This window comes from Pelophylax lessonae (genome assembly GCF_965119305.1).
Source record: "Pelophylax lessonae genome assembly, chromosome: 4".
NCBI lineage: Eukaryota > Metazoa > Chordata > Amphibia > Anura > Ranidae > Pelophylax > Pelophylax lessonae.
The window spans coordinates 522,040,982-522,052,946 of record NC_138771.1 but is presented as its reverse complement, the minus strand read 5'-3'; the positions used below and the strand labels follow the sequence as shown (position 1 = coordinate 522,052,946).

Here is an 11,965-nt window from a genome sequence, read left to right as displayed (position 1 = left end):
ATTTTTTTTTTTTTCTTCAGCCTTCTTGATTTTACACTCCAAGGTTTTTGCACCCCCCTATTTATAACCGAAATTGATTTTTATTTCACCCTCGGTGTAACAATGAGCCAAGCCATGCCAGCCTGCCGTCTTTAAGGAATATGGCTTCCCCACTACTTTTTTTTTCCGCAAATCGTGACGCGCTTGCCCGTCAAGTATACAAGCCGCCCTTTTTCATGTTTTTTTTTTTTCTACCAGCCGCGGACTAAGACCACCTGACTTAAAGGATGGATAGTTCTATTTCCTCTTTTAATCTGACAGTGGATACAAAAGGGAATACTGGTTTTGCTTTTTTTTTTTTGCATCTTTGCTTCATTCACTTTTTCTCAGCAATTTATTTTTTTTTTGGATTGCGAGGCATTTGGGTGTGCATAGCAATGCACTGGCTGGGACAGGTGCCAGCGGAAAAGACAAAAGAAAAAAAAAAATAGGCGGCAAAGATGGAATATGGCAGTATACAGCGATCTTTTTTTATCACTGGAACTGTATACATGCAGAATGGCATGAGTTGGCACAAATAACTGTCAAAGTGTCTAGATTCATATATATATATATATATATATATATATATATATATATATATATATAATTTTTTTTTTTCATTACTGCAGTTTAATTGCAGATGTAGCAATGACAATTTGTTTTAGAGGGACCGGGGAGCTTTTTTTTTTGCCTGCTGAATTATTCATAATGAAGTAGTGAAGTAAGACCATTAGCATGCACCCTATATGCTGTTTGTCTGTTTGGTAACATTCTTCATTCAAGACTTGTTAACTGCCAGACAAGCTTAACACGCTTCTCTGTTTTTCCCTCCCTTCTTCCTTGTCTCTTTTTTTTTTTTGCCTTTCATGCCAGCCCCTCTCAGCCTTCTGTCGTTGCTGGGTGCTGGTAGCCAAGAGGTAGTGGTGGCAGGGGGAACGCACGCTGCCGAGAATCTCAAGCTAGTTGCTAGGTAAGGACCGCCTTCTAGCTCTCACAGGCCTGCAAGCACTTGCACAAACCAAGAAACTGAGCTCTCAGACTCCTCTTGTCTGCTTTTCACAGGAGGCTGCAAGGTGAATGCTTTAGGGGCTCGTGCCTCTTCCACCGGTGCATGAAAGCCTTTCCCCATCCATTGACTGGTAAGATCCTTTAATCAGTTCAGATGCTGTATGTAATGTTTGTATCAGCTAATCAAGTTTTTATTTATTGATTGTCTGTTGTATGTTCAGCTCAGACTGGGAAGTTCTACTTTAAAACGTAACGGCTAGTGCAGCTTAATGGCCTGATTTTTTTTCCTCTCTTGTTTATATTTTATATATTTTTTGCATTTTTGGCACCGTGACCAGCTATTTTTTCTTTTTTCATGAATTATGCACCCTCGATGATATTGATCAGACTGTTTATTAATCTCTTAACCATTCTGCTTGTTTGTAAGATTTGGGATACTTTAAAAAATATTTCACGGGGAAATTCAGATACGTTTTTTTTTTTTTTTTACTATACCTTTTTTATTGTCTCATTCATAGTCTGGTTGTATGGCGGATAATATTTCATTATCAAGTGTCTTGATCGTTTATTAGGACGACTGTGGTCGGTCGTGAATTGAATGCAAAGCTATTTTCCATTGCATAAAATGTATAACGTTTTCTTTGCCTGTAAATTTTGTATACTGATCTGCATTATATTTGATATTATTATAATTTAATTTGAGAGGGTTTTTTTTTTCCAACCTATTAATTTGTTGTATGGCACTTTGCCTTTTTATTGATCATGGAATTTTTGAAATGAGATGAAATATTGTATTATGTATTTAGAAGTCATTACTATACAATAGTGTGTATATACGTATTTATATACATATATAGATATGCACTGCATATTATTTTCTCTTTACATACCTTGATAGGTGTAGTATCAGTTTGCCAGCTCTTTTATATAACCATAATTAAATGAAGGTCAACGTTGCATATTTGGCTCTTTTATGGGTTTTTTGTCAATTTTACTCAACGCAAACAATCTTTATACTTCTACCACAAATATATTTCATTATTTAAACTTTTATTTTTCATTTTCATTGCTGTCTGCAGGATATAGTATTTGTTATTAGGGAGGGATAGCATTTCTTTCTTTCAAGGGTTATGCTATAGGCAGTTAATACATTTCTGATCACCTACAGGTAACATAAATAAATAGGGACATACTTATTCCATATAGCTTCCTTGGCGCCAAAAAATGCAACAGTATTCGGACATAAGCATATTACATATGTTAAATACCCAGATATTTGAACACGGCACTGGTAGTTACAATAGATTTATGAGTTAAACTTGCATATTAGAAGGTATGTTACAATGTATTGCATGCAGTAATCATTAGTACATACTATGCATGATAATTTGTCACCTTGCATAAGAAATTATTCCGAAAACACAACGAAGAGCGTAAATTAAAGCCAAACACTTTTGCTATATTGTTCTTTGTAACATTTGCGTCTCCCAAGTGCAGAGAAAAGAAACCTGCAGCAATTTGACTAAACTACTTCCTTTTTACTAATAAAATGGTGACTAACATGTAAGTAAATATGATAGAAAAATAAAATGTGTTAATTCCGATTCTGAAAATTGGGACGCTTAATTAGACAAGTCATTTAGGCATGTAGGCCTTGCTTAGAAGTGGAAACATTTTCTTGCTAGGCAATATTAAATGTACGTTCCAGAAAACATAACTTGCTAAAGAATAACATATTATATTGTTCTAGTGATAAATTTGCAGAATATGTTTATATTTTAGCAAACAACTGGAAGTACGATCTCCTGTGTTTTCCTAGTATTAAGAATCCTTTCCTCTTGTTTATTATAAATGAGTGAGGGGAGAGAAAGCAATAACTGCCATTGAAAAGCTCAATGAAGGGCTGAACATAGAGAATTACTTTTGCCGTAAATTTCAATACACGTTCAATATTTTTTTTCTTCAACTTTGAATATTAAAATAAAAAAGAATTCCAAGATAGGGTAGGCCTCCCCTGCCCCAAAGCCTTCACACTTACCAGTTCTTTGACTTCCATATTTCAGTTATCATTTTTACTTTTGCATATTTATTCGTACACTATTATGTGATACCGTTTTGCAAATCTTTGACGCTAAGGGAATGGAACTTCGGACCTATAACCTGACAAAGCTGGACAAATAATTAAAAAATGATGACATATCTGTATTGTTGTCATTGTAACTATGATTTTTTTCCAAGTGTCCTCCATATTTTAGGATGGCATAATTGCCAAAGTGGCGGTAAAGTGAAGTGATAATGGCGACTATACTTTCCTGAATAGGAATGCCCTCCAGTCCGTTTCTGCCACAGTTTTTTTATTATTGCATGTCCACATTGTACACATGAAAAAAAAATTATATATATATATATATATATATATATATATATATATATATATATATATATATATATATATATATTTACACACATATATATTAAACTGCAGCCTAAATGCGGCAAGTAGACCCAAGCAGTAACTTATGAAAACCTTTACATTATATCTTTGTAACAGAATATTAAAAGAATCATTTGAAAGACAGGCCACATAAAAACAGGTTGGACTGCATCCAAGTCCTTTCCTTTACTGTTTTTTGGGGTTTTTTTAGTTTATTTTCATTATTTTTGCTAAACTGTATATCCACGTCGTTCGCATTCACACTTTTAGACATTTAAATATTATATCTTTAACCTCTTCACATTGTCTTTCGCCTTTATAAAATATTTTGCTCACGTAACCTAAATGACATGTATTTTTGGCTACCTAATGGAAATCAGAAATGCATAAAATAACAATATATCTCTAAATGCATTTAAAAATTGGAATAGTTGAATATCTTTAAGGATAAGGAGGATTTTGAGGAGTGAAACTCCCACCACATTTGTTTTCTTCGTCAGCCATGTTTGTTTTAAAAATTGATGTGTCACCCCCAGACCTGCAGATATTTATTTTCAATCTTGCATGGAAATCCACAACCATCTCCTATTCACGAAGGGTGAGAAAATGTCAACATTAGTATTGTGAGGATATAATGTAAAATTCGGTCATAGAAAAAATAAATAAAAGAAAGTATCCTCAGTTTGACATAATTTATCAGCAATCCTTGATCATTTGTTAAGTAGGCCAGGTAACATTAAAAACAGATTCGATTTATATTTAATCCAAGATAAAGAAACAGACAGGGACCTTGTGGTGGCTTGGGCATTCATCTTCGGTACGTACGCTAATGCAGATTGAAAACAAAATGAAAGTACATTTTATTCTCATCTTTTTGATTTAATAACATTTATGTGAAATAGGAACAGCTGTTGGGCTTAGAAAGGCCTTGATTGTTTTCGGATCCTTTGTATCAAGTAATATGAAGAATTTGTAATTACTGTACAGAATGCACGCACTTGTTAACAGATAGCAGTCAAAGCAGAAGTGTCATCTTCTGAAATTTGTGTATGTTTGTGTGTATATATATACTGTATATATATATGTAATTTGTCTATATGCATGTGTGTAAGTGTATGTACAGTAGAGCTGTGGTTATGGTGATAAATATTATAACATATGGCATATTTAATGAACATATTCTCATGCAAAGTATAGTTTCTGCAGATTCACCTAGTTTATGTAAAATTGTCAAGGAACAATAATAAGCAGCAATTTTCTTCTTGGATGAGTCAGTCTAATGATGGAAGAGACGTGATGCATGAGTTAGACTGATTACTTGTCCTGTAGTGTAAAAATATATAAAAATGTGTATATGTTGTGTGGGGGACCTATATATATATATATATATATATATATATATATATATATATGTGTATATATATATATATATATATATATACCAGTATATATATATATCTGCAGCTCACCATATTTACACGCATATATACCATACACGCACACATAGATATAGATATAAAACTGCCAGACTAAATCACCTGTGCAAATTCCATTTTCGATAAATGTGGGTGTCTGTGTGCCACACTAGCACTTATGATGTGGCTGTCAAAATTTTCCATAATTTAGCAGTTGAAATGAGTCTATTTACCCTCTGTGCCACTGGGCGAGGAAATTTATTTTTAGCACAAAACTGAATATTATTTGGCATTGCAGACAATGCACACCATATACAGTATACAGTACAGAGCTCAGTATAAATGGTCAATGAACATATCTATACACTGAAGGTTACAACAGACTTGTATCCCTTTTATTCACTTGATGTTGTCAGGAGTCAGGGTCTTTTTACATGATCTTTTATTTAGTTTGATACAATATTCTATATTATAACAATAAAATGAACTCACCCTGTTGTATTGCTGAATGCATATAGTATTAAGAGTATAGACAAGTAGTATATAGACAAGTAGTGAAGCGGGATACAATGCAATGTCCAGTAAAATATTACAATATACAACGCTACCTGTAGATCATTAACTGGTAAAATGGTCAGTTGGTTGTGTATTACAGAATGTGATCGCTCCACATCCTCTTAACTTGCAAAATGCTTTACTAAAATGCTAAGATTAGGATTTGTTAATCAAGCCCGTACAGGTTTAATCACTATAATTATACTTACTGAATGCTGGATTGGGCACTGCCAACTTTTCACGACCTTGATCTTGGTGGGTCACCTAGGCATGGCCTTACCTTAAAAAGTAGGCCCACCATAGACCGTTAACACTCATTACTGATTACAGACTCTGGCTGTCCCACAAGCTATTGCCAAGCAGCACTATCTGCTGTGACAGTCATTCCATGTTGTTAGGTTAGCCAAAAAAAGAAAAGCATGTGCGTACAGTAAAAATTCTCTGGGTTGCACCATGTTACAGGCATTATGCATTTGCTGCAAATGATCCTTGAATGGATTGGGTGGTATATTATTATTAGCCTGCCATAGATTAAATATACAGCTAGATATCTGAAAGCAACATGCCAGATTTTAGCAATAATCTAACCATGTAGGGGTTCTTGCATTATTTAGGGGTTTGTACACATGCTTCAAATTTTCAAAGGCCCTATCTATTGCATGGATAGAATTTTGGCATTGGCATTTGAGTGTTGTATCGCTAAGCATTTAATTTTCTATGGAGAAAAGAAACAAAACCAGACTCATGTGCTGCCTTGAGTTGTCAGCCATGTCAGAATAAAAGGGTGCAACAGGTCTATGTAGGCAGGTTTTGCAAGAAAGGAGGGACATATTTATATTATCTCCTGTCTTTCTCTGTGAGATATCTGTACACTAATATTACATATCCAAAACTACAAGGAGATCTTTCTTTTAAACAATATTAAGATTAACATGCACACTTAGATCACCCAAGCATGGATATTAACGTGTATCGATTAGGGAGGAAACAGCAGTCAAAATTCACCTCCTCCAGCTTGAACCCCTAAGGAAGCTAGCCAATGGTTAATAAGAAAAAAAAAAAGGATGGATGTGTATGAAGATTAACTGATCGCCCTGAAACTGGCCAAATCTGCCAGCAGTCAACACATCTATAGGTGCCTTTAGACTGCATGCTCTTATTAGCCAGCCAGAACTAAGAAAAAAAAAACAAGAACAAGGCGTATGTTAATTAATGACTGCAGTGCTATGAACCTGTGGACTGCATGTTTCCTACCCTGTCTGTCTGAATCAGTACGTGTCCTTGGGATTGGCACTTTGCACAGGACTAAGGTGAGACTCGCTAAGAATCCAAATGCATTGTATTGTATAGTCCAGATTTTGGGGAACATAATATCAAAACATAAGTCAAAAAGGGTGACATTCAATAAGAGAACAGATGGTTTGAAAAAATTGAGAGAATGTCATACATTGATTGACATTGTACCAGAGTGTACCTGACAATGCTCAGCACAGGAGCAAGCGTAGGACAATCTTAGAAGAGTGCAGTTTAGGAAAGGTCAGCAGCATAGCATGGAGGGAGCACACTAGCGCCATTATGCTGTATGCCCGCTGCAGCTAGTGCCTCTGCATGATGCCGCTGGGTAAAGCTAGAGAGAATTTATTTTGCTGTGATTGCAGATGCAGCAGTGCCAGGTCTTATTTATCTATCTCATCAATGCCCGATTCAATATGCTAATATTTTATGCACATCAACACAGCTAGCAAGTCCTTATGAAGTGCAGCAAACATGAAATTAACAGATGTATTTGAGACTTGTCATGGTTAATATGCTATTTTTTGGGGGGTTTTTTTAACAGAACACCAAAAAAAGGGAAATGTGTATACAGCCCGTGTGTTTGGCTATTGAAAGTGAAAAATAACATATTTGCTAATTTATGACTATAACTGGTGTTTTTAGGAGACATAGGCTGCCTTCATTTTATTTAACCACCAAAGATAGACAATTAAACACAAATGAGGTACAATAAATATATTTCATGTTGGTATTTTGGAATCTCCAGAAAATTCATCTTCAGAGTGAAGAATTTCTGAATTCTAATTTTCAAAATTGAATTCAGATTAGGTTCGTTAGGTGCTAAAGCATATTCTAACGTAGAATTGTTGATGGAAATATTCTTATGTATTCTATGATCATAGGGTGTTAATTAAAAATCGTAAGACTTATGTTAGAACACATGTTTGAGTGTGTATTGAGGGGGGGGGGGGTAGGGGGTTGGGGGGACAAATGCAGCAAAAGCTGCAGTACTGGTTGTCTTGGGAAGAACAAAACAATTTGGGATCGGTACTCTAACCTGTACAATTGATGTTTCCCTGAATAAAGATGACCTTCCTGAGATAAGCAGGCACTCTTTCTAACCCAATGGACATTAGATCGCCACCCATTCCAGCTGAAAAGTGCCATATCAGGCAATCGTCATCTCATGTCTATGGGCATATTGACATATTGATGAACTCTATAAAGAAATAAAAGACACAAATTGATGCAAACAAAAGAATTCTCAAAAGATCCTCATCCTAATCATACATCCCTAATTCATGAACGGGGGTACCAGGCACCACTTCTACCAAGGTGCTGGAATATACAAATTGCAGAAAAGTAGTCATTCTTCCCCAAAACCACTTATAGAATCTTTAAAATTGTAACAATGGGGTAAAAGACATTGTCTGGGTTGACATGTTTCAACCAATCCTGGCTATTACTTCTTCATGCCTGGGGCAGGTTTAAAAATTTCACATACATGTTGAAATCAGCATTTTTTGTTGCTAGAAATTTACCATACATTATATACATTTTTTTTATATCCATAATAATACATGATATTTGGGAGGCTGTTTATCAAATGCAATGTTTCAGGAAAAAAAACACTTATAAAAATTTTAGTGCACACAAACACAAAAGGTGATGTGCTGAGTAAATAGATACCAAACATGTCAAGATTTAAAATTGTGCATGCCTGTGAAATGGCGACAAACAACTGTACCTAAAAATGTCCATAGGTGAAGTCTTTAAAACCTTTACAGGTTACCAGTTTAGAGTTAAACATGAAGTGCAAAAATCTATCAGTGCAATAATATAGTGCAATATAGTGACACAATAACCAAAAGGTGTCCGGCTGCTAACACTACTTGTGTTCCCACTTCACAATAACAAATCAATAAATTACCAAAAAGTGTAGCGCCAGAATCAATATGTGCAATAAATCAAGAAATCAGAGGAAATAATTCCAAACAAACTACTCAAATAATAAATACAATAATATCACCAAAGGACAGGCTTATTAACACAGAAAAAAATATTATAGTGTGTACCAAATCATATCCATAATGAGTTATATATGTACATATAAAATTAAAGTGCTCTAGGTATCCAAATCATGTGGATGGTGAAAGCAAAACAAAGTCCTATTAATCCCAGAACAGTCCAACGTTGCACCTCCGTGAATGTGCTCCAGTGAACCTCCACCAAAAGATGCCAAGCCTCTCACCTTAATTTTTGACCCAAGAGTCACCCCGAGTCAAATACATGCCCCGCTGGGGTCAGTAGATGGCAGGAGGGATTGTATAAGGGCTCCAACTGGTTTCCCTGGACCAGGTAACACTTATCCACATGGAAGGATCCCAAGAATGGAAGGAACAAAAAGAGATCTAAGAGTCTCTGCTAGATACTAACAAACCATTTATTTAAAATCAGTGCACATACAAACATAGCACTCGATAGTGCATGTAAAATCCCAGTTCCGTACCAGGCTCGAGAAGATGTGACGTCCAGAAGGCAGGCCCCGCCCCCTACTGACCCCATTGGGGCATAGCTGTATTCGACCCGGGGTGACTCTTGGGTCAAAAATTAAGGTGAGAGGCTTGGCATCTTTTGGTGGAGGTTCACTGGAGCACATTCACGGAGGTGCAACGTTGGACTGTTCTGGGATTAATAGGACTTTGTTTTGCTTTCACCATCCACATTATTTGGATACCTAGAGCACTTTGATTTTATATGTACATTTATAACTCATTATGGATATGATTTGGTACACACTATAATATTTTTTCTGTGTTAATAAGCCTGTCCTTTGGTGATATTTATTATTTGAGTAGTTTGTTTGGAATTATTTCCTCTGATTTATTGATTTATTGCACGTATTGATTCTGGTGGTACACTTTTTGGTTATTTATAGAGTTAAACGTGAGCTCTGGCACTAGAATTATTGCTCTCACTCTCACATTCGTGGCGATATCTCACCTGTGTGGTGTTTACATATGTGTGCTGCACCTGCGTGCATTTGTTTATGAGCATGGGAAGATGGGTTGCCCTAAATTTTTTAATTATTTTTATTTATTTTATTCAAATTTAATTTTTTTTAAATTTTTCAAATTTTTTTAAATTTAACAGTATTGTTATCACAAGGTGTGTCAAACATCATTTGTGATAGCTTGGGCAGTGACAGGAACTCTTTATGGAGAGAATAGAGGTCTATTAAACCCTGATACCTCCTCTACCCTTCAAAGCATCCAATTAAACGAGTCAGTTCTTCCCTGGCTGAACCAAAAGCAGAAGTGACGAAATTCTTGTCACTACCGGCTTAATTTGCGACAGAGGAGAGAGAGGGACAGGTGTTCCTCCATCTTCACTGTGGGCAGCCAGCCCCACCACTTGCAACCAACGGTTCTGGGCTCCCCAATGGAACGACAGAGCCTGGGAATGGTGACAGGCATCTTTAGGAGGGGTCATTTCGAGCCATGTAAAAGAATTTGGGCAGCTGTGAAGCTGCTCTATTCACTTTTACCTGAAAGCCGGTCGCCAGCAGTAAAATTCGACACAAGGATCATGGCTACAGCCATGATCCTGTTATAACCACTTGCTCCTGAGTCAAAACATATATACGACCTCTGGGCTGGATATAATTAATCATAGCACACAAATAATGCTACCCCGTATTCATTAACCACTTCAGCCCTGGAAGGTTTTACCCCCTTCCTGACAAGGCCATTTTTTTTTCAATACGGCACTGCGTTGCTTTAACTGACAATTGCGTAGTCGTGTGATGCTGTACCCAAATAAAATTTTGGTGTTATTTGATCACTTCTGCAGTTTTTATTTATTTTGCTATAAGCAAAAAAAGACCCACAATTTTGAAAAAAAAAAAAACACAACTTTTTACTTTCTGCTATAAAACATATCCAATAAAAAATTTATAAAATCGAATTTCTTCATAAATTTAGGCCAATATGTATTTTGCTACATATTTTTGGTAACAAAAAATCCTAATAAGTGTATTTTGATTCATTTGCGCAAAAGTTAAAGCATCTACAAACTATGGGATACATTTATGGACTTTTATTTATTTATTTGTTTTTACTAGTAATGGCAGCGATCGGCTATTTTTAGCAGGATGCGGCGTTGCGGCGGACAAACCTGACACTCATTGACACTTTTTGGGGACCAGTGACACCAATACAGTGATCAGTGCTAAAAAAAATGGACTGTCACTGTATAAATGACAGGGGGCGATCAGGGGGTAAAGTGTGCTCCTAGGGAGTGCTTTCTAACTGTGGGGGTAGTGGATGCACAGGACGAAAAGAGAGATCTGTGTTTCAGCTTAGCTGAAATACAAGATTTCTCTTTTACTCCCTTACAGAACAGCGATCTGCCTTGTTTACATAGGCAGACCGCCGTTCTGCCTTTCCCTTGAACGAATCTGTGGGTCCTAGCGGCCATCGCAGCCGCCGGATCCGCTGATTTGCTCCTGCTGTGTCCAATCAAAACGGGAGTTGCAATTAATATATCCTAAAAAGTATGCTTTTATTGTGTATGCAAACAGCTTAGGTACCTGAATTTGACTTGATATCAGTCTCTTGAATAGCAGAGCTGAGACTAAGATAGGGAAAAGCAGAAGAAGTAGCCAGTGTTCACGTGCTAACAAGAGACATGCTAATAGAGATAGAAAGCAGATTGACAAAGATAAGGGGCTCATCAGTCTGCTGCTTCTCCTTTTACTCTCCAGCCCCAGGCTGGGGTAGGGGCAAGACCTGTAAATGTGATCTAACTGCAGCAGAGAAAAATCAGGACTTTTGTGCTTCCATACAAGTATTTTGGCAGGTAAAACAGCTCTCATATGTTAATTTCATCTGCGTATTTAGCTGATTGCCTGAGATTTAGCTTTAAATGAAAGGAGTCACATTGCAGCTACCTGTCCTCTACAAAGTTGCAGAACTGATGTAAGCATAACACACCCAGTTTTGAGGAGCACCTCACTTTGAAAGGGTTTCTTGGAAAGTTAAGAAAATTTCTAGAAAGTCAGAAAAAAAAAAAAAACGTGAAACTGTCCGAGGTGTACTGTGAGCTCATGTTTCTCCACATGCCCAGGAGTGTTTGTATTTCTTGAAAACTGAAGAATTTTGCTGAGTATGTCTTTTGGCTTTCAAAAAGAAAATAGCTTATATAGAGCTGGTTTTCTAGAGCCATACATGTGCGATTACTAACTTATGCTCCCAAA

General features: G+C 36.4%; 1 protein-coding gene across 2 annotated transcripts in view; it reads left to right on the top strand.

The window, feature by feature from the left end:
• Window positions 1-723: 723 nt before the first annotated feature.
• The window catches only part of LOC309554439 (uncharacterized protein), a 94,323-nt gene continuing 83,081 nt past the window's right edge, over window positions 724-11,965 (top strand). For both annotated transcript variants that reach the window (XM_082256179.1, XM_082256178.1), the window contains exons 1-2: window positions 724-991; window positions 1,084-1,160. In XM_082256179.1, coding sequence (XP_082112305.1) covers window positions 888-991; window positions 1,084-1,160 — 181 coding nt within the window. In that variant the 5' untranslated portion in view covers window positions 724-887. The remainder of the gene's footprint in view (window positions 992-1,083; window positions 1,161-11,965) is intronic.